The sequence below is a fragment of the Phoca vitulina genome, unplaced genomic scaffold, assembly GCF_004348235.1.
Source record: "Phoca vitulina isolate PV1807 unplaced genomic scaffold, GSC_HSeal_1.0 scaffold104, whole genome shotgun sequence".
Classification (NCBI taxonomy): domain Eukaryota; kingdom Metazoa; phylum Chordata; class Mammalia; order Carnivora; family Phocidae; genus Phoca; species Phoca vitulina.
This window is the reverse complement of record NW_022589807.1, coordinates 485,367-509,747: the sequence shown is the minus strand read 5'-3', so window position 1 is coordinate 509,747 and position 24,381 is coordinate 485,367. Positions and strand designations below refer to the sequence as shown.

Genomic DNA, 24,381 nt, shown 5'->3' with positions numbered 1-24,381 from the left:
TCTGTCAAATAAATAAATAAAATCTTAAAAAAAAAAAAAAAAAGAAAAAGAAAGAAAATGAAAACTTGTGTGGCGCCTGGGTGGCTCAATTGGTTGAGCGTCTGCCTTTGGCTCAGGTCATGATCAGCAGGGAGTCTGCTTCCCCTTCTACTCGTGCGCATGTTCTCAATCTCTCTCTCTCTCTCAAATAAATAAATAAATAAATAAAATCTTTGAAAAAATGTTTAAAAAAAAAAAAAATGAAAACTTGTGTCATGGACAGGAAGAAAAAAGATTGTAAGCCATATATCTGATAAAAGGATTTGTATTCAGAATGTATAAAGAACCCTTACACTCATAATAAGACAAACCACCTAATTAAAAACAGGAAAGGGGCGCCGGGCTGGCTCAGTTGGTGGAGCGTGTAACCCTTGATCTCGGGGTTGTAAGCCCCACATTCGATGTAGAGATAACTTAAAAATAAAATAAATAAATAAATAAAATAAAATAAAATAAAATCATAAAAAAAATAAAACAGCCAAAATTTGATATACAGGTTTAATTTAATTGTTATCAAAATTCCAGCAAGGCTTTTTGTAGATATAGACAAGATTATTGCAAAACTTATGTGGAAAGGCAGAGGCACCAGAATAGCCCAAACAATTCTGAAACAAAGGGAGGAATCATTCTTGCTGATTTCAAGGCGGCACCAAATGCTGAGGAGGGTGTAGAGAAAGTGGGTCTCTCATTCTTCATGAGTGGGAATTTAAAATGGTATAGTCACTTTGAAAAGTAGTTCAGCAGATTGTTTCAAACTAAACATGTGCTGACCAGAAGACCTAGCAATTACACTCCTAGGCATTTACCCCAGAGAGATGTAGACACGTTCACATAAAAACCTGTGACTGTTTATAGCAACTTTATTAGGAATAGCCCCAACTGGGAGCAACCCCGATGGACTTCAGCAGATGCGTGGTTACACAGGCTGGGACCAGCCTTCTTACTCAGTAGTAAAAAGGAATGAACTATTGGTATACAACCTGATCAACAACCTGGATGGATCTCCAGAGAGTTATGCTGAGTGAAAAAAAGCCAATTCCAAAAGGTTACATATTCTATTATTCCAGTTATATAATATTCTTGAAATGAGAAAATTATAGAAACAGATTAGCGGTTGCCAGGAGCTAGGGATGGGAGGGAGAAAAACAAAGAGATTCTGTGGCTATAAAAGGATAACATGTAGAATCCCTGCAAGGATGTAAATGTTCTCTCTTCACCTGTATCACCCTCAGTATCCTGGGTGTGATAATGTACCACGGTTTTGCAAGATGTTATCATTAGAGGAAACCAGGACATAGCATACATGAGATCTCTTTGTACTATTTCTTACAAATGTGTCTATAATTATCTCAAAGTAACATTTTTAACGAAAAAAAAATCAACCAAGAAGTATTGACTATAGTAGAATGCAAGGTATTGGATAAATCAACACCAGGGACCACGTTAAGGATGGTTTTATAAAATAACCAGATAGTTCACAGACAGCTTAAGGGGAAAGAATGGAATGTCCAGGGGCGCCTGGGTGGCTCAGTCGTTAAGCATCTGCCTTCGGCTCAGGTCATGATCCCAGGATCCTGGGATCGAGTCCCGCATCGGGCTCCCTGCTCCACGGGAAGCCTGCTTCTCCCTCTCCCACTCCCCCTGCTTGTGTTCCCTCTCTCGCTGTGTCTCTCCCTGTCAAAAAAAATAAATAAAATCTTAAAAAAAAAAAAAAGAATGGAATGTCCAGAAATGATCTGTCAGCAGTGGGTGGCCTTTTACACTGGACAGGGGAAGGTGGCTGTTCAATGAATGCCACTGGGATATGGGCAGAGCTGCCTGCAAAACAGGAGGTAACACTGTACAAGAACTATAAATTCTAACAAATCAGAGATTTAAATGCAAATACTAAAAACAACAAAGAAACCATAGTGGTCCTAGAAGAAACTGTGGAAACCAATGGGAGAATTTTCTGGCAATGCAGAAGTGCGGAAGATGGTTCTAACTCTGACATAAGAAGCCGGAGGGCCTTAAGTAGAAATACAATAAGCTCGACCACATAAAGTCTTGTGGCAAAACTTATGAGCAAAGACAAATACAAATGACAAATTGGAAAATAACAGCTCTGAGTCATAGCTCAGAGGCCTAATTTCACTTATAAAGAAATCCTAAAACTCAAAATCAGAGAAGCCTACAACACAATAGAAAAAAAAGTAAAAGACACAGCTAGCTCCAGAAAAAGAAGCAAACATAGCTGTGAAATCTAACAGATATTCAAACAGACTCACAGTAAGAGTCATTTAACCTCCTCGATCACAAAGATAAAACCTTAATACACTACACCAAGGAGGATTTTACACAGGCCCCTGGTGCTCTGTGGAGAGCAATTAATTACACACATGCATGCCCAGCCTGCAGATCACTCAAATATATTTACACACATGTACAATGACAATATAAAAGGTTATTAACTGCATCAATGTTTGTATTAGGAAAAGATTAGAAACACGAAAATTTCATGTAAGAATTCTTTTTAAAAATAATTTTTAAATATATATATTTGCTAAATATACACGTAGGTGCATAAAATATCTCTGGAAAGATTCACAAGAAAATGCTAACACTGTATTCTACCAAAGGTCTCAACAGCAGTGAATGTGTCCCCTGGAGTCAGACCATGTGGCAGCCCTTAGCAGTGGCCGCTGGGATGGGAACCAGGTGTTTGGGGACAGAAGCTGCAGGAAGAATTTTTGTGGTGTACCACTGTGACATAAGAAATATACATTTGATGTCTGCCCCCAGTTCCTGACAGAGAGCTCCGAAATCACTTGGAATTTCCTGGGTGATAGGAATATCTTTTGTTCTAAGGAGGTGACTCCGCGTGGGCTCCCTGACGGTTTGTGGATGAGGGCTGGTCATGAGAAAGACCTGCCATGATCAGAAGCTTTGAACTTTCAGCCCCGCCCCCCATCCTCTGAGGAAGGAGAGGGGCTAGAAATTGGGTTAATCATCCATCACACCTACGTGAGGAAGCCTAAACAAAAATCCCTAAGGTACAGGGTTCAGAGAGATTCCAGGTTGGCAGGCACATGCATGAGCTGGGAGCAGAGCGTACCGTAATTCCAAGGGGACAGAAGCTCCTGGGCTCAGGACCCCTCCAGACCTCATAGCATGTATCCCCTCATCTGGCTTTACACCCATATCCTTTACCATGTGCTTTATTAAATAATAAACCAATAAACATAAGCGTTTGAGTTCTGTTAGCCATTACAGAAAATTATCTAACCCGAAGACCTACTACTTGTGACTGGCATCCAAAGTGGGGGCAGTATTGTGGGACTGAGCCCTTAACCTGTGAGATGTGATGTTAACTCTGGGTAGACAGTGTCAGAACTGAGTTGAACTGTAGGACATTCAGCTGGTGTCTTCATGAAGGAACAGGAAGGAGCAGGGCAACTTGAGGCCAGAAAGCAGCCCAGAAACACAAATCAGCTGGTCCAGGAACAGGCAAGAGGTAGGCCTTCAGAGTTTCCCCAAAGGAGAAGGTCATGTCTGGAATTTATTTTTATTTTTTTGAATTAATTAAGTAAGTGCTACATTTATTCATTTATTTATTTATTAAGATCTATGCTCAACATGGGGCTTGAAATCACGATCCAGAGATCAAGGTCACATGCTTTACCAACTTTGCTAAGCAGGTGCCCCTATGTTTGGAATTTATATTTTTTAAGATTTATGTATTTATTTTAGGGAGAGAGAGGGTGGGCGGGAGGGGGCAGAGGGAGAAGGAGAGAGAGAGAGAGAATCCTCAGGCCAACGCCCCACTGAGTGCAGAGCCCCACGCAGTGCTCAATCCCAGGACCTGAGATCATGACCTGATCATGATCTGGAAACCAAGAGTTGAATGCCTAACCGACTGAGCCATGTAGGTGCCCCTGTTTGGAATTTATTTTAAAATATGAGGCAACACTAGAGGATTTTAAGCAGAGGCATGGTACAATTAGATTTATTTTAATACAGAAGATGAAAACTGGACTGGAGAAGGAGATGTGCGAACACAGGGAGAAGAGTCAAGACGCCACTGCAACATCTGAGGGAGACATGTCAGTTACCGACCAAGAGACACAGACACACCAAAAAGACACTCCTGTGCTAGATCACAAAGGACTCAGGAACAGATCCAATTTGAAAGTAACGGACAGGAGGTGATTTAGATCAGTGGTTCTCAAGTTTTCACGGCACCTCGCAGACCTGTTAAAAATGTTAAGTTGTTGGGCCTGCGCTCAGAGCTTCTGGTTCTGAAGGTCTAAGGTATAGAGATGATGCCACCTGAATTTTAAATTAGCAATTCACACACTGATGGATCTCCTGCCACATTTTGGGATGCACTCATTTAAACAACTCCCAACCTTTTGGCTTACGTCAGACAGTGGGTGAAGTTGGGACGGGAACACCATTTACGGGAAAAGAGAACCATGTGGGAAATGGAAGCCATGAGGGGCACAGGAACAAAGATGGACTCTGCTGGGCACATGCTATGTCTAGTGTTTGGGCTACTTCTGGAGGGCTGCCTGAATGGTCTTTCTGATGGAAGCAGTTCATCAGCTAAATGCCAAGTGTGCCTCCTAAACGTGATTTGATGTAGAATGCTTTGAGGCTTCCAAGCACGTCAGAAGCCTATGTTGACGGTGACGCTGGCCCTGGCTGCCTCTCTGAGGGTACCCACCCCCTGCCCAGATCACTCAGCCCCAGCCATACTGTCTTTTTCCTTTTGATACCATTGTGGCTTGCTCCGCTCCCTCACTATATTCAGGTCTCTGCTAAACTATCTAAAATAGTAATTTCCTTTCTTAAAAATTTATTAAATAGACTTAATCTTTTAGAGCAGTTTTTAGGTTCACAGTAAAACTGAGAAGGTACATCGATTTCCCATTTCTTCCTTAGCAACTCTGGTGCTGCAAGGCACTCCAGGCTCATCCGTGCCCCATGCTGGAATCAGCCACTTCTTCAAGGAGCCTGGCTTCTTTTATCGGAGAGGGTGTTAGAAGCCAAGAACTGGGGGCGCCTGGGTGGCTCAGTCAGTTAAGCGTCCGACTCTTAATTTCGGCTCAGGTCATGATCTCGGGGTCGTGGGATTGAGTGAGCCCTGTGCTCAGCTCTGAGTCTGCTTGAGATTCTCTTTCCCTCTCCCTCTGCCCCTGCCCCCTGCACGCACACACACACTCTCTCTCAAATAAATACATAAGATCTTTAAAAAGCAGCAGCAGCAGCCAGGGTCTGGGTGCTGGGTGCCTGCTGCTGCCGAGCGTCACGGCCTCGACGCCCTCCCAGCCGACTGGGCCAGGAGACAGGTGTGGGTACGGCGGCCCGTGCGCACACACGTCTACAGACATTTCTAGACGGAGCCACCTGTGCGTGTGTCAAGCTGAACGTGGGTTCACGCTGATGTCTCCAGCTCTGGCCCGTCGCCGCGGGCGTCCTTCCGGCTGCCTCCCCTTGCTTATCTGTAACCTCCCTCCAGCAGCGAGACACCTGGCTCCGCCACCCGCCACCCAGCCGTGTGACCGCTCTGTGGGAGCGCAGGCACGCGGGAGGGTCAGAAGTGCGGACCTGTGCCCGTGCTCACTCATTTTGACCCCCCCTACCTTGCTTCATTCTTCTCCACTGCATTCTGAACCACTTCATATGTTTATTTTCTGTTTTCCTGTTCCATGACAATAGAAACTTGTGTTGCTGAGTCCCCAGCACTTAAAACTGCCTTGAACAAATCAGGTGCTAAAAAATATTAGCTGAATGAGTATAAAGAAAAAAATCCCTGATTACCACAGTTAGGCAGATCTCAGTCTGGCCTTTCTCCACCGGCACTATTCAGCTATGAAGGTACCGTATCTACTTCAATCAAATTATCACCATAGAATATAATTTAGACTTTCCATCAATTCAATGGACTTCTCTCTTCGACTGTTGCAATTATACCCACCAAACTGAAACACTGAACTATCACAGTCACTTACAGCTTCTACTTTTCCTATACGGTCTGACGTGAACCAACACTCCTCTTACTACCCCGCCTCCCAACCTAAACCTCCTGGACACAGTCCACCTCTTTCAAATTTCCTAGACACGAGTGATTCTAGGTGCTCTAGCCTTATTGATAAATATTCTTTCCACATGTGTTAGGAACATGAACAACATAATCACGATCACAAGTTCAAATCACAGTGTTAAATGAGGAATTATATGAAAATTAAGCTTTTGATTTCAAGTTTATCTTCCGTAAGAACTCTGAGGGCACACAAAACTAAATTCTTGGAAAAATTACATAGATTTGCTCTCTCTTCTTTAGTATGGAAGCCTGAGGTTCAAGAACAAAGACTAATAGGAAACATATGGAAAAGATCAGCAACAAGATGAAATCTTGGCCCAAATACAGTCTGCCATGTTTCACATACCAGTGTCTCAAATAATAGACGAGATTTTTATAGTACTGCCAACCATCACTTGAAACACAGCACGCTTTTAAAAAACCTGAAGTATAACAAAATAAACCCTGTGATTTCCTTGTAAAAATCTAATGGTAAACACTATCTGAGGACACAAAAACAAATTCTGGGATTCACTTTACCTTATTAGTTTGTACAAACTTTAAAAGAGTCTTCCAAAGCACGAACTAAAAGTTCACCGCCAAGAAATACAAGTTAACTCTCTGTTTAAAATAAAAAAACATGCTAGGAAAAAAATGTAGCATTTAAGCAGTTAACCACTATTCCTCAGGAGAAATAACTCAGTGAAGAGATTTTCTACATCTACAAAATAAAGGAAACAGAAGTTCCTAATGCCATTTTAGTCAATACTATAAAATTATTTTTTGTACTAACCTAAAGAGGCAAATCAGAGATCTACCTTCCGAGTGCAAGACACTAAATTCTATCACCAGATTAATTTTTGTTTCAAAGGTTTATAGCAGGCATTCTAGTGCATATATTTGGGAGGAAGGGAAGAACAGTGAAAGCGAACAGAAAAGAAGGTATAATTATAAGTTATATATTTATATATATAACTTAAATGGAAAAGTTATATATTTAATCTGTGTCACTAATGACAAGTCCCTTCGTTTAAAAAGTAAACTAGAGGGGCGCCTGGGTGGCTCAGTCGGTAAGGAACCACCTTTGGCTCAGGTCATGATCTCGGGGTCCTGGGATCCAGCCCCGTGTAGTAGGGCTCCTTGCTTCCTTGCTCAGAAGGGAGCCTACTTCTCCCTCTCCCTCTGCCCCTCCCCCTGCTCGTGCTCTCTCTCTCTCTAATAAATAAAATCTTAAAAAAGAAAAAAAAGGTAAACTAGATGTGCAAGCTATATTTCTAATCTTGGTTGCTTGTCTTCGATAAAGGAAAGCCCTGGTGTGAATGTGAGGTTTCAGACAAGGGACATTTCAAGACCACTCTTGAATTCCACCTTAAAATGCTGAGACACTGAGCTCCAAGTTACAGGCGACCTTAATTTGGAGAATTCTTTGGCATGAAAATGAAAATAAAAACAGTAATCAGTACATGCTGTTTCATTTAGTTCTGTTTGCCTTTCATATTAGAGGAAATTCTTGCCACACCTCAAACCAAAATTAAGGGGAAAAGAAAGGGAAGTAAGCCACATAAATCTGACCAACAGCACAAGCATCTCAATTTGAATCCACAAAGTTTTGGATAATGAAAAGGAATACATAATTTTAATTCAACCCAAGTGTTTTCCAAGCAGATTATATTTGCTTAAATTGCTACAGTAATTCAAGGACAGCCTTGTCTGGACACACAGTTACTGTGGATTTTTAAGAGACTCAGTTAAAGAATTTAGGAATATCTGATTCAATTTACAGGATTTGCAAATTCATCAACCCCTGAAAACTAAAGCAAACTCAACAGGTATGATGATAAAATAATTTTCAATTTTTTAAAGAAACTGTTCCTACTGTTAAAACTTTTTAAGTATATTTGATTTGTTTAACATTAAAATAGATCATAAAAGCACAATATTTGGAGGCAATATCTGCTAAAAGCTACATTAAAATTTGATTAGTAAAAATATTCAGAGAAAGCAGTAATAGAGTGATTTTAATTTTCTAATTTAAGATTTACCCAATAAATAATCTTTGTTTAGATTTCTTTTCAATTCAGAATGAATGATTCTTACGTTAATGGCATCACTTTGTCTCCTCTGTCACTCTCAACTTTAAATGACAAAAACTGGCAAAGGCCTGTGAGCCATACATCTGGGCAGGGTGACAGATTCTGCTTGTAGGGAAGAAGGATATTTGTACCGATTTCACTAGAAATTTTCTTAAAATTTCTCTGTTGACCAAATCCCTGATAGTAACATGTTTTTGCTTTCATTTGCCTCTTTCTGAAAGGGAAGATGTGAGTGCTCTATCTGGTACTAAAGGAAACAGTTTCTTGGGTTCCAGTTAATTAAGATTTAAATGTATTATGGTTAAAAATAATTTTGAAACTTTCATATTTTTAATAGTAAAAGAGTCTTACTTCCTTAGGCCCTGGGTGTAAAATAGGGATGCACACTACTTTACTCTATTTACAGAGTTAAATTTAAAACTGCTTCGGAAAGAAATCTGAGTCCATATACTAATACTCTGGTTTCTTATTTCTTAGTTTCTATGGCATATCAATAAAATAATTGAGTCTTTAATAAAATGCAACGAGGCTTTCCAATTACTTTAAACTTTCCAGAACAAAGTTCGCTCTCATTTTAATTAGAACTTCCTTATGAAGGCACAAGTGCTTTTTCGCAACTAAAAGAATTGTTACAACAGAAACATTTATAGCTGTAAGATGAAAAATTCACATTAATGGATACTTTTAAAAATCAGTAACACATGTTTTCCTTTGCTTTAAAGATTCCTGTTCACATCTGTTATTTTTCTATTACTCTGTAATGGTAATAGTGTGCTGTGATGGGAGACACCACTAGGAGAGAACAGCCATGTTCTCTGTGACTGTGTCCATTTAAAGAAACCACTGCGGCAAAATAACACCTAGAAATAATCAGCATTAGTAGCGACAAGCATCGATAAGAGGATGTAATCTGTAATTTATTAATCCAATCACCCATTCAACAAATGTTTGAGCACTTACACACTGTGCATTGTTCTAGATTCTGCCAGAAATTAGGTCAGGAAGTGGGAGGACTGACAGTGAGTGTACTGTTTTGCTATGAGCTATCCTATAGAGAATGAGGCATAAATTGTAGACCATGAAAGGCAGAAGTAATAAAAATGTGCTTTGCAAATGGCTGGGAAGAGATCAGTTGAATGGAAAATTTGGATAAAAAGTAGTAAGAGGTCATTATAACAGGGAAACTCACCAGGGATGAAGTTGAAGACTAAGATGAATAGGAAACAATGGGCCTGTGGATGGAGACAGGGTTGATTTCAGACCAGAAAACTGGACTTGGTCAAAGGAAGTGGGATCAGGCTGGGCTGCAGAGCCAAGGTCCTCAGGGGATGATTCAGAAGAGAAATTGTCCTTAGGGAAAGCCTGTCTTCATAGGTGGCCAGGAAGACCAAAAGCGGCCAACACTAAAGAATCCCTTTATTTTCAGGGAGACTCCCATAATGAGGTCTTGATCCCAAGTCAAAGGATGCATTTAAGTGCAGGATCAAAAGTATCACCCAGGTCTCCTTTTCCCCCAATAATTTCTCATAATCGTTGAATAGAGTCATGACTTTCATTCTCAAATGTAAGGTTACTAATTGATTATTGCTACTGTTCTTAATACAAGGATGAAATTCAGAGCTCTGATAAGCAATGCTCATTTCAAAGTTCATCTGTGTAACAGTCAGCTTCCGAGACTCGGGGGCTAACCACCCCGCACCCCTGCAGCTGTAGGTCTCTGTCCTGCTTCTACGCATACCTTTGTGAGACATAGCAACCTTACAGTAGAACCCCGTGGTGCAGGGAGACTGAAGTGAAGTAGGACATGTACTTTGAAAAGTTAATATGCTCCACTATAATGAGTACCATAAATACTACAAGTTTAACATAAAATATTATCAACTAGTGAGTAAAATGTATAGGATGTTCTATACCCATTCCTGCTAATCTCCCAAGATCTGGACCAAATGATACTACAAAGACTTCCCTGTCTGCCCCAAGCAGGGTGAAGCCACTGAACCCACGGCACTGGGGTCTAGGCGGTAAACCTTATTTCCCCTTGTCTGAGAATATGGTTTGCCATGTTGTGTCTCTCCCATAAACTGTATGCTCTTTATAGAGGGGACCACATCCTCACACCTTCACCTCTGTGTTCCCCACCAAATACAGTGCCTCACCCCCAGAAGTAACTGCAGTCCATTAACTGAAGTAACTCAACCAAACTAAGTAACTACTTGTAAGGTGATTGACTAGCCATGTTCACACAACGTCTAGCACCGGTCACTAAGGCAGCAGACCCAGGGGGAGCTTCCCGGCACCTGGGTCAGCCAGTACTGACCACTATCCTCTGGGGGGAGACCACACTCTCTCCAGGACCTTCTCCTACTTCACCCACGAACAACGCAGTGTGAAGATCACGGCTCAACTACCTTAATGAATTAAGTTAGGTGTTCGTTCCCTGAGTGCAGATCTCACAGGTCAGAATTCAGGCCCTCCAGATTCTGGTCCAGATTAGCTGTGACAGTCTTATTTTGCTCCTTCAATAGCTAACCACTAATTTCCAAACACCCTACTCTTTGTTGCTTACATGTTTTGCTCATCTCTTCTACCTGGAAATCTTCCCGGTCCTCCTCTACGAGAACCCTAATATTCCTTCAAAGTCTAGTTCAAATGTCACATCCTCCATGAATCTCACGGATACTAAAGGAACAATGCATGTAGTCTACTTAGATCTGTAAAAGAAAACTATGAGTTTCAAAATCACAGGTTGTTTTAAAAGATCAAACCACTGCTATTTTGATATATTCTGTAGGTAGGGATGAGATTAAATATAACAAAACATATATATGAGTTAATGATCGTTTTGTTTGATCCTATCTTCTTGGTCAAAAAAAAGAGCAGCAGCAGCAAGGTCATCATCCCAACTGGTGGGGAATGAGGCTTCAGAGGCTTGTCTAAGAGCAAGGGAAAAGGAATGCAGTAAGGACATGTCCTTGAGCAGCAATGAGTGGTCATGAATTTAAAGTGAGACCAGCAAGCGTGGTCTGTTTTCTCTTACAGACAACTGAAGGAACAGGGTTGGAGTTTACTGATAGAGTATAAGGATAAAAAGGGCAGAGGGTCTGGGGCCTGTGCAAATAAGTGACAACAGTGATGGGCTGTGGGGTCCAGGCCACTGAGAGGAACTGAGGGCACTGGGAGGTACAAACGAAGGGCAGTGAAAACACAGTGGGATCCACATATTTAGGTCCCACTGAAACTGAGGAATTACTACAGTTGGAGCTACTATGTGGATTAAGTTATAAACACAGGTTAGGGTGTGAAGGAGCTGCACGCTGGTAACGACAAGGCCGACGCTCTGGGCGCACGGGAGGGAAGAAAAGATCCAAGGGTCCCTGACTCTACTTAAATATCGATTCCAAATCCCACATTAACACATAATTACATTCTACACATTTTTTAGTTTCTGACAAGAAAATAAACAAGAATCTAGGATGTTAGGATCTAGGGTAGACTTTCTCAAATGGGGTCTGTCATAGACAATGATTTAGATATTTTTTCAATTATCCCAATGATGAAAAATAGCTTGTACTACTCTAATGGCTAATGGAATAGAAATCAGTCAGTTCAAGACACACAAGGACATGTTACATTAATTCTCATGAAACCCTGAATGAGAGAGGTAGAGAAAAATAACCTCAGAATCATAGAGGTATGATTCTTTTTTTTTTCCCCTTTTAACCTTTACCTAAATAACAAACTTATTCCATCTGGATCACTTTCTCATCTGCAAAGAACTTTTACATGCATATCTCACGTGACTGTCACAACCACCAGTTGAGATAAGCAGGCAAGCAATTACATTTCTCATTTTCTTGATGAGGCAAGAGGCAGACATGTTAAGTGGCTTGACCATCCTAAGTGACGGGTGGGAAATAAAGGTCTTCAGGCTCCTCATCCAGTACACCATCCACCACTCACAACTTCAAGTTAACGGTCTTTCTCAAGCTGAGTGCTCCCCTCTTTAAATCGTACCCCTTACACACCCTCCTACTACTCCCTGTACTGTGCCTGTCTTTCTGAGTCTCCACCAGACCTCAACTCCTGGGAGACAAGACAGTGCGTTTTCAGTATCTGTTTTTCTAGGACTTAACTCAAAAATATTAGTGGAAAGAAAGAAAAATGTATAGAATAACCTATTAGAAGCTAAAAGTTTATAGACTGTAAATATTGTGTGTATTTGGGATTTGAGGCAGTTATTCAAGTGGAGTCAGAGACAAAATAATTGGATTCTGGAAATGGTTTCATTGGGGGAAAATCTGAAGTCATGGTTAGGCTTGGACAGAAACACTAAGAGGAAAGATGATAGCTATTTTTAATATCTCAAGCTCTTACATAAAAGGGAATGTTTCATGCTTTTCCAAGGGCAGAAAAGAGCATCCACAAACAGAAGCTGCAGTGGGAAAATGTTGGTTAATATTAACTAGGACCAAGAATGTCTCCTCTCATAGGTAGTGACCATCACTGAAGGGACCAAATAGTTAGTGGAACACTCAGCATTTTTAGTGGAGGGAGTACCGAGCTTTGGGGTTGAGAGAGGTCAAGTTATCATTGTAAATCTATAGTAAGCAAGACAAACTAGGATTCTCTTCAGAGATGGGTATATAGTCTGGTTCAATGCAAAACGTGACTTTTTTTTTTAATACCACCTTATTGGTACTTAAACATTAATTTTGGTTTGAGCATTGCCCATTTATTCTGGACATTCTTTTATATATTTCAATACAAATACATATATTATGCATTTTAAGTAACTGTTAATTACACAAAAATTATTCTAGGATTTACTCACTTCTCCCACAATATATTTGCTTCCTCCTTGTAATAGGACAAAAAAAGAACATGGGCTTTTTAAGTCCAGCATGTGTCCTCTTCCTCTTTTTTGGAGTCAAAGTATATTGCCAATATGGAAATTATCAATGGGATGAAGATTATGATCAAGACCCAGATGATGTCTACCAACCAGAATTCCAATTTCATCCAAATGAGGACTTTCAAATTCCTTTTCATCAGCATGTGTTAGGCTGTGCCACTGAATGCTTCTGTCCACCCAATTTTCCATCATCAATGTACTGTGAAAATCGCAAACTCAAGACTATCCCGCGTGTCCCAGCACACATACAGCAGGTCTACCTTCAATTCAATGAAATTGAGGCTGTGACTGCAGATTCATTCATCAATGCAACTCATCTTAAAGAAATCAACCTCAGCCACAACAAAATTACATCTCAAAAGATTGATCACGGTGTGTTTGCTAAGTTGTCAAATCTACTACAACTTCACCTACAACATAACAATCTAGAAGAATTTCCATTTCCTCTCCCTAAGTCTTTGGAAAGACTTCTTCTTGGCTACAATGAGATCTCCAGGTTGCAGACAAATGCCATGGATGGGCTAGTAAACTTGACAATGCTTGATCTCTGTTATAATCATCTTGAGGATTCCATGTTACAAGAAAAAATACTTGCCAAAATGGAAAAATTAATGCAGCTCAACCTATGTAATAACAGATTAGAATCAATGCCTCCTGGTCTGCCTTCTTCGCTTATGTACCTGTCTTTAGAAAATAATTCAATTTCTTCTATACCAGAAAATTACTTCAATGAACTTCCCAAACTTCAGGCTCTACGAATGTCACACAACAAACTACAAGACATCCCATATAATATTTTTAATCTTTCCAACCTTATAGAGCTCAATGTTGGACACAACAAACTGAAGCAAGCATTCTATATTCCAAGAAATTTACAACACCTATACTTAGAAAATAATGAAATTGAAAGTATGTAAAATTTCATTATCTTTTTTAAAGACAAAAAGAATAGTATGTTGACCTTTTAAAATGTTTTTGAAGATTTTTATTTATTTGAGAGAGAGAGAGAGTGAGAGCGAGCATGAGTGGGGAAGAGAGAGAGAAGCAGACTCCCCGCTGAGCAGGGAGCCCAATGCAGGACTCAATCCGAGGACCCTGGGATCATGACCTGAGCCGAAGGCAGACGCTCAACGACTGAGCCCCCCAGGCGCCCTATGCTGACCTTTTAAAGAATCAATCTTTAAAAAAAAATCTATGCTTTACATAAAGATAGTTGATTTGAAGTAGCTAGGGAAATGGCCAAAGCTGGCCTCAGGAAGGTGTGCTATAAAGTTTTATTTTCTTTCTTTCTTTTTTTGTTTTTAGATTTTATTTATTTATTTGACACAGAGAGAGTGAGCACAAGCAGGGGGAGGAGAGCTTAACTGACTGAGCCACCTAGGCGTCCAAGTTTATAGTCTTGTCTTTTTTTTTTTTTAAAGTTTTATAGTCTTTTCTAATAAATGTTATCACCTTGAACATTGACAAGTAGTACTGCAGAGTATATGAAAAAATAGGAGTATCCTGAGTAGTTGGGACTATAGGTGATTTTTACTTTTTTCTTTTTGAGATTTCTACTAAGAATTTATTATGTAACAAATAAATAGCCAACAAAGCCACCGTTTTTTAAAATTTTAATTCCAGTATAGTTAGCACACAGTGCTGTGTGAGTCCCAGGTGGACAATACAGTGACTCAGCACTTCCACACATCACCCAGTGCTCATCAGGACAGATGCGCTCTGAAAGCCATCATTTACTTTGAACATATAACTCATCTGTAGTTTCATTTTCTTCATTTTATTATTTGATTACTGTAAAAACCAATTAAACCTAATTCTACCTATAAGTATTTTAATAAGACTGTATCTCATATTTTAATAAAATCCAATGTAGGATTCTAGATGTAATGCAGCAGGATTAATCTTTAATTTGTATTTTTCAGATATCAATGTTACAGTGATATGTCCATCTGTTGACCCACTGCATTACCACCACTTAACGTACATTCGTATGGACCAAAATAAGCTAAAAGAGCCAATAAGCTCATACGTTTCCCTCTGCTTCCCTCATATACACACTATTTATTATGGTGAGCAAAGAAGCACTAATGGTCAAACAATACAACTGAAGACCCAAGTTTTCAGGAGATTTCAGGATGATGCTGATAGTGAAGAACATGATGATCACCAAGAAGGTCCAGAACAAGAAGCAACAGAAGAAAACACTGATCCTCACTATTATGGAAGTCGAGAATGGCAAGAAACAATATAGGTATACGTTTACGATTTTATACAATATTATTACTCAATATTAATTTAATTAAACATGGAAGGCTCACAGTAATGTATCTGGAATCATGTATAAGATCAGCCTGAATTTAAGTTGTTAACATTTGCATCATTACATAGGATTCAAACTTACTTAAAATGACGTAAGTCTTTAGAAATACAAATTAGAATCGTAAGTGGGAATAAAAAACTAAACTTTAAACATAAAGTATTATCAAGCTGAGGAAAAAAGCAAGTATGCCATCGCTAGTGATATTAACTGTTCTAAGAGTGATGAAAGCAGCAGCACTAGAAGCCAAGAACTAGAGGAGGTCAGGGCTGAGATGCCCAGGCTTATGTTCCTGTAACGTACAGCCATTCACTTAGGAGTCAATTATTTTCTTTGACCTGATCTCCAGAAAAGCTTTCACACTTGTATGTGAAATCTTATCACCATGACATCCACCTCCCATCCACCATCCCCACCTACCACTGAGAGCAACAGAGGATGCTTCCGATTTTCAAAAGAGGTCATTCTACTAAGGATCCAAGACTTGTAGTTTCATGAAATCAATAGGTCTTTGTATTTCTCTCAGAGCACCAAAACAACAAAATTCTAAAACCTGTATTTGGGTAACTAAAAAACACCAAATTGTCTCATCACAATCCATATTTTAGCAGATTTCAGCAATTGTCCAAAACAATCTGTCTTCCATTTTAACTGAGATAAATGTTTTTATAGTAAACTCACTAGGGAAAGTTTTTTGTTGTTGTTGTAGTTTACATAGAGATTTGCTAATAACTGCTTTGCTCACAAGGTTAATTTAGCACACAATATACCAGCTTTATTAAAACACTTCCATTTTCCTAGCACGATACAGTAGAAACATATATGTGCACCAGCCAGTATTTATTTAATTAGTGCTAAAGTTGAATAGAGTTCCTTTACAATTTGGACAAGCTTTGATATCTTCTTTAAAACCTTAGACGCACCTATTATTTAATCTATCATTTCGAAGTATTTTAAGTACGCCTTGTAATGAAGGTGATGGAAGTGCTGTGATGAGCTCTCCTGACTTATCAGCTGACATTTCACAGAGTTCCTCAGATGAGGAAGAGAGATGGGGCGACCTACACAGGGAACCCAAACAATAAACATTAACAATGTGGACAACAGGCCAGGACCAGACAAGTAAAACTTTATTGTAGGAGTTTTCAACTGGCGAGTCTTTATTTTGCTGGAGATAAAGTGTAAAATGAAGCCCCTAATGCTCTTTATTTCTTTGAGTAAGTTATTAGCATTAGCAGAAACAAAACACCCACCTGTCCCCAAGGACAAGCTCAGCCATTCAGAATGAACACAAACAACACTCCATTCATTCATTTAATTAACATTCATCAAGGCATTTGGTGTGTAGGGCTTAGCAATAAGGGCAAGAAACAGAATGTACGTGCACCCTTGGCATCTCAAGATACAAGGGTGAGGGTAGCAGAGCAAAACGCTAGTAATGTGGACAAAGCACACTTTCAACAGAGGTTAAAAAAAAAGGAAGGAAGGGAGGGAGGGAGAAAATTTAAGGACCACCTCCCCCTTTATTGAAATTCTTAAAAATAGGCTTATAAATTTAAATACTACGAGCTAATATTGGAAAATACCCCTATGGGTATTTCAGAAAAAGATACAACTATTTCTAACCTAAAACAATTTAAAATCTAATGAGAAGCCATCAGGGAAATGCCAATGAAAACCCTAATGAGAGACCCTTCCACACTCACTGGGATGGCTAGAACCAAAAAGACACAGAACAGATGTTATTAGCAAGGAGGCAGAGAAAGTAGGGCTCTCATATGCTGCTGGTGGGATGTCCAATGGTGAAGCCGTTTTGGAAAGCAGTCTGGTACTTCAAAATTTAGAGTCACTTATGATGCAGCAATTCCACTCCTAGATACATACTCAAGAGAACTAAACACGTATGTTCACACAGAAACATGTAAACAAATGTTCAGAGCAGCACTATCCATTAGGAGCCAAAAAGTGGAAAGCACCCAAATGTCCATCAGCTGATGAATGGATAATTAAAATGTGGTATACATACACAACGGAATATTATTCAGCTAAGAAAAGAAATGAAGTACTGATATGTCATGCTACCAAATAGATGAACCAGGAAAACATCTCACGAGGTGAATACTCAGTCACAGAAGACTGCGCATAGTATGACTCCATTTAAATGAAATGCTCAGAACACGCAAATCTATAAAGACAGAAAGATTCCCGGTTGCCTGGGGCTGCGGGAGGGGAAGAGAGGGAAAGTGGGGAGTGACTGTTAATGAGCAGAGGGTCTGTTTTTGAGAGAATAAAAATGTTCTAAAAGTGACTGTGGTGACGGCTGTACAAATCTAAAAATACTAAAAATTACTGAATCGTAGATTTTTAAAATGGTGAAGTGTATGAGGTGTGAATTGTCTCAATAAAGCTGTTAATAAAAAACTTAATGATGAAAATAAGATCAACTCATTCTAACACAAGGAAGAAAGAAATACAATGCTAACATGGCAGTAACTATGAAAAGACTATGGGAGCACAGATAGATATCCGAACTTTATTTCTGGTCAGGACGCAGTGAAGTAGCTCAAGGTTTCCAGAAGAGGTGGTACCTTGATGTGTGAGCAGGAACTGACTGGCAGGAGTGGAGAAACAAGCTCCTGAGGTGAGATGAATATAAAGACATGGTCATTACTTCTTTCACCTCTTGCACAGTTTAAAAAACAAAAAACCCTCCAATTTTCAGAATTCTGGAGCTTCTATCTTTTTATCCTCCTATATTGATATTTTAAAATCCCCAGAGAACAGGCTTTGTTAAGAATAAAAATGCACAATTTAGCAATTGGAAACAAGGAACGTGAAATCTGATAAGCCCTGGTAGAAGCCAGACTTGAGACTCCTAAGCCAGATGCCAGAGTAAGATCTGGAACTCTGAAGCTCCCCTTCCCGCATTCCTACAAGGAAGCTGGTTCTCCTAGGGCTACTAAAAGAATAAAGAGAATTCATCTATGTAACAGAGCAATGAACAAAGCGCATGCCAGTTCCAGGTACCCAACAAGCAGTACCTAGTACTTCAGCACGGCCAGCCTAGCAGCCTGCTAGATCTGAGTGCCCCCAGATGTCAGACCTAGGTGTGTTCTCAGGGACCCTAGCAAGGAACCAGCATCTTCGTGGTTCCTTCCAAGATTCTATTCGTACAAAAGATGAGTGAACAAGAGAGATTTTACTAAAGGTTTTCTTAGGGAGAGAGTAGAGGGTACTTACATCCTACACCCCAAACAAACATACTCCAGGTCACTATTTGCTAGTTCAGCTTTCCAGAGCACCCTTAGACAGCCTGCCAGGGCGGGGAACACAGTTCCCTCCACCCCCTCCCTGGGCACTGTGCCCTGGTTCCTCTGGCTAGAGTAGCTCCTCCAGCCTAATTGGAAGGGTTCAACTCTGCTCTGGCTCCTCCCTCCAAAGGGGTGTGTATGTAAATGGGTCACCCAGCTGCAGGGCCCAATGAGGAGGCAGGTTAACAACCATCTTTTGCTACTTGAAAATGGCCCTGAGGAACTCATACCCACCCCAAGTATTTCTCATTAAAAAACAAAATGAAACCCAATGCTTTCCGTAAGAGAAACTGAAGAATAAAGTAAGTACTTCATAAGAAGCACGTCAAGATTGCACAATTATCTACCACAACTACAGACAAAACCAGTTCATCTGATATTTACAGCAGGGGAAAAAATGAAAATTCATCTATTTTCTCATTACGCTTAAAAGTTATTAGTTAGCTACTAGGCTGAACTGTATTTGTGACCACTGACGAATCCAAATCACTCCAGAACCAGGTTTGATGAGGCAACAGAAGGCAAGCTGAGGACAAAGCAGAAGCTGACACCCCACAACCCCGCCTACCATGGGATATATGTGACATTCCTCTGGCACTCCTGGCTGCCCTATAGGAAAAATAGTTAAATTACAGAGATCACAATCCTACAAGACAGGAGTCTCCCTCAGTTTACAAATGTCTTAGCAATCTACAAGAACAAAGCATTCCTATCATCAATAACCTAGCTTCCAGAAGGAAATGTAGATACAATTAAATGCCCTTATACCCTGCAGCCCATTGAGAGATAACTGAAGTGGGCAGAGTTTAATGTTCCTCCAGGAAGTTCCAAACTATCTTAATGTCAACGCCTTACTAGAGGGGTAAACAACCTTAACTTGACAATGGCAAGGTCTCTGGTATCTCATAGCTCCTCTTTAGCATAGGAAAGTTCTTTGGAAACCTCCCTTTTTGCTAACTACACCCAACCCCATAGTATATAATCAGCCACTCCTCACAACCCGGCAGCAGCAGCTCTTTCTGCCCACGGGTCCTGTCCCTGTGCTTTATTTTTATTTATTTATTTATTTTTTTTTAAAGATTTTATTTATTTATTTGACAGAGAGAGAGACACAGCGAGAGAGGGAACACAAGCAGGGGGAGTGGGAGAGGGAGAAGCAGGCTTCCCGCAGAGCAGGGAGCCCAATGCGGGGCTCGATCCCAGGACCTGGAATCATGACCTGAGCCGAAGGCAGACGCTTAACGACTGAGCCACCCAGGCGCCCCTGTCCCTGTGCTTTAAAAAACCACCATTTTGCAGAAAGATATCTCAAGAATTCTTAGTTGTGGGTTCCAGACTCCACCCCACTGAACCTCACCTATATTCCAAAAGCCCATCAGGTTTAGTTAACAAAAGCATAATATATGATTAGCTTTTAGAAAGGATATAAATAAAGTCTATTTCATAAATTTGCTCACAATAAAACTGGTTGAGAATGTTTACCTTGTACTTACATATTACCTGAAACACTCTACATTTTCCCTTTATTCCTCTGGTTGGGACCACTAAATAAAGTGCAGATGTGTTCGTATCATGTAACACACTTAACCAACTCCAAGGGGGAAAAACAGAAGAAATAAACCTAGTCTCTCCTGTATACTTGTTACTGTTGCAAAGAATTCATAGGACCCAAAGGACGGCTAGAACTAAAGCCCTGGTTTCCTGATTCCAAATCCATTTTTTTCCCCTAATTCTTGGAAATAAAGAAAAACAGCAGCTGGAAACAAAATTAAACCATAACAGCTAAAAAAAACCCTAAAGTTTCTATATGTTCCAAATTCCTAAATAAATATAACTATGCCTAGCAAGTAAATATCACAGTCTCATGGAAATTACATGGAACTTATATTACTTTACAGGCTTAGTTAGGCTGCGAATTTACTATATGGGGATTTATGTACTACTTGGAAAAACTCACAAGTACAGTAAGTTTTTAACATGAATCCTTCCTCACATGAGGTCATAACTCCTCCCCCATTAAAGTTCACCCTTTGGTCTGGTAAATACTTGGGTTCTCACTTTATCTCACCTGACCACATGACTAGGCTTCAGGTGTAAGAAGATTTGAGATGGAGATCAAATCATAGACTTTCCATAAAATCCTAGAATGTTGCCTAAAAGGGACTATAAATATCTAGTAACTCAATGATTCTCAGTGGTGGTAATTTTGCCCTCCAGGGTGCGATACTGTGATTTATAAGAAAGATATATTGGGTCTTCACATTCATGGTTCCAGGCTCACAATTCCCAAAACCCCTGGAATTTCCTAAGCTTAGAGAGTGATTAAGGTGTCTTTTGTTATGTTAATGCAGATGACCTTAGGGGACCCCCTCAAGAGGGGGGTGCACTGGCTGCCAGGAAGATCAAGTTTTCAGTCCCAAGGCCACCTGCAATCTTGGGGGAGGGGGAGGGGCTAGAGGTTGAATTGGCCAATGGCCAGTGACTTAGTCAATTAGGACTACATAAAGAAGCCTCCATAAAAGGGGGGCTTCCAGTTGAACAGGAGATGCCAGAATTGGGGTGCACCTGAAGCTTTGTGCCTTCCCTAGACACTGCACTATACATCTCTTCAACTCACTGTGGATTCAGACCCTTTGTCACAATCTTTAATAAACTGGTAAACCTAAGTGTTTGGAACTTCCAAAGCTGGAGTGCTGGTAGGGACAATTCTCTGCGCAATGGCCCTTTGTGGAGCCTAGAATGGGGCCTCTGGCAAGAGCCTGTGAGCGCCTCCCAGTGCTGACTGCAGGAACTCTGGACAAGAGAATTAATATTCGAGGGGCTTTACTACCTTGCTATTGGACATTATTAATTGAAGCCGCCCCTAGGACTGAAGGACATAAAAGGGTCTTGAAACCTGAAACACCATGTCCAGGATGATGCTTGAGGAACTCCCTAATGAGGATGGCAGTGCCGGGGGAACGTGAGGAGGAGATTTCTATGAGCAGGGACCCCCCCCGCCCCCCGGGGAGTGATTCTGGAGCTGCGCAAGGGGCTGCTGGACTCTACTGTCCATACTGTCCGTAGGACAGCTCTCTACCAAGAACGAAGAGTTGCCTGGTTTATGGAGAGCAGTTCCAAGGTGAATGAACAACATCCTGTCTGGAAGGCCACCACTCTGACTGAAGAATATACAAACACGTCAGCACGGTGCGCTGAACTGCATGCTGTTTTCCTAGCAGCAATGGACGAACAGAACAATGTTAAGAGCCCCTCTGTGTGGGTGTTTACTGACTCACGGGCAGTGGCCAATGGCCCAGCCATATGATCAGCAGGACAGTAATGGGATCTTGGCCTATTAAAGGAATGTCCATATGGGGCACAGTCTTATGGAAATAATTGTGGGTATTAATGTTGGACATGTCAATCACCCACCAGAAAACCTGCCTTCCAGTTTTGGAAGATGAGTGGATCTGACATGCATCTATCCCCATGCGCTCCCTAGAGATGGCTGCCTGGGCCCACGAAATGAGTGCGTGTGGGGGGACTGCAGCAGTGTGGAGATGGGCTGAAGCTAGAATCTCTTGCACCCTCTGAGGTACAAAATGCCAATATGATCTGTTCTGGCAACAAGAGAGACAGAGACTATAGGTGGCCGTGTGGCAGAGACCGTGGTCTTGAGCATGGCTGGCAACGCAGACTCATGTGGTAGCCCTGGGGGCTACAAAGGGGTCCTGACAGGAAGAGCTACTGACTCTGGCCTGGGCTTTGCTGACCTGGTGATAGATGCAAATGCTCAGATACAGAAAACCGGAAAAGAAGATATTCCACAGCCAACTGTCATCTCCTCAGACCAAGGAACTCACATAATGTCCAACAACCAGCAGAGAGAAATAGCTTAGAGAAAGAGTTTTATAGAGAACTGGAATGAGTAATTAAAACACTGGTTGTCTAAAACAGGGGGAGATAAAAATATGAAGGGCTGGCTTACAAGCCTTCACAAGTGGGCTCACACTCCACGTGAACATGAGTGGGGCTGGAGGAGCGTCCCCACTGGATACAGTCCTGCGTTTCTCGCGGGTCTGGGAAAGCGGGGGAGAAAGGGACAGTGGTCTTCCTTCCCCACATCACCAATGGATGCAGCGGTCAGGGGACCAGGGCTGCAACTACAAGGGCTGGGAGCAGGGACAATTCCATGTTTCCAGCCTTTCTGTCAGAACTTCCAGGGGTCGCCTGGCAAAAGTGGGGCTAACAGTGGGGCTAACAGGGAGGGCAGCCACCCTGCCTGGTGGCAAGGATGCACCTCCAGTTCTGCATCTGTGTAACTCGGCTGAACAGACGTGGACTGAGGGGGTCAGACTCGCCACACTAGCAGTGCTGCCTGCACCCAGACCAGCACCGTGGCCGGACCTAACACCCCTTCCTGAGATGGGGAAGTTTGGGTACAAATGCAGAGAACAAAACGTAGTAGATGATGTAATGAGGGAAATCCAGTATTACACTGACATCTCAAGAGAGGCTCAGAGCAGCTCAATTACACCAGACACCTGAAAGGGTGAAGCCTGACGTTACGGAAACCACCCCGCTTTTAGAACCCGACAAGAATGCACAGAAGCCTGCAAACCTGAGTGGCCTCGCCCTGGGAGACATTTTCATAAGATCTGATGATGGGCTGAACAGTTATTAATAACTGAATGGGATTCTGTCGTGCACCAGCATCTCTCGACTTTTATCATTGTTTGGCTGTGAGGGATCCCCGTTCAAGGACCAAGGGATGGACGCCGTACTGTGATTTGTAAGAAGTATGTGTTTGGTCATTCAAAGGGACAATGTCTTGAGAAAATACTGGTTGTCATGGCTGATGGGGGTGAGGGGTGGAGGAATGCTACTGGCGTCTAATGGGCAGAGAGCAGGGATGCTGCAAAATGTCCTACGATGCACAGGACAGCCCCCACCACAAAGAATTATCTACTCCAAGATTTCAATAGTGCTGAGGCTGAAAAGCTCTGTAGTGACTAGATTCTAGCCCAGCAGATAAAGACACTGAGGTCCCCAGAAGTTAGCTTGTTCAAGATCACTGCCAACCAGGGAAGTACTCCAGGGGAAAAATGGAGTTTAGGAGTCTGAGTGCATTTGTCTGCACTTCTGGCAGAAAACTGGTGTCCAGAAAACTTACTCCATGGATGAACGCCAATAAAACTGTATTCACTGGTCATGACTTCCCAAGGAAAGACATTATACTTCACAGTATAATTTTCTATGAAAGTTACAAAGGATCACACTGTGTGTGTCATTAGTAAAACACCCAATCTTTAGGACTCTTTAAATCTGACATGTAACATCTATCCTGTTCACTTCTCAACAAACCTGCCACACTGTGCAAAACAAATCAGTATTTGCTGTTTCATTATTAGATATGTGCAAAGACTCTAAAGTTTTTATTGTATCCTTAAAGCCATAAAACTGACAATTTATATCAGCCCAAACCAGAGAATATCACAAGTAAATGTAAAATAATTCACATTCAAATAAAATCATGAGCATTCACGTCTTAGTTTTTCCAAGCTTTAATTTGAAAGACCCTACAGACAATTTTGAATAGAAAAGAGAACAAATTGGTATTCTTTTCTGTTTTGTAATAAAATATTTATCCATACCCATATTTA

General features: G+C 41.1%; 2 protein-coding genes across 4 annotated transcripts in view; one reads left to right on the top strand and one right to left on the bottom strand.

Moving 5' to 3' along the window:
* The window catches only part of CENPP (centromere protein P), a 241,093-nt gene that overhangs the window by 121,649 nt on the left and 95,063 nt on the right, over window positions 1-24,381 (bottom strand). The gene's annotated exons all lie outside the window — the stretch shown is intronic.
* OMD (osteomodulin) lies at window positions 7,349-17,804 on the top strand. The gene is made up of 3 exons (XM_032397783.1): window positions 7,349-7,932; window positions 13,064-14,017; window positions 15,031-17,804. The coding sequence occupies exons 2-3, from the start codon at window positions 13,078-13,080 to the stop codon at window positions 15,357-15,359; spliced, it is 1,269 nt and encodes a 422-aa protein (XP_032253674.1). The 5' UTR covers window positions 7,349-7,932; window positions 13,064-13,077; the 3' UTR covers window positions 15,360-17,804.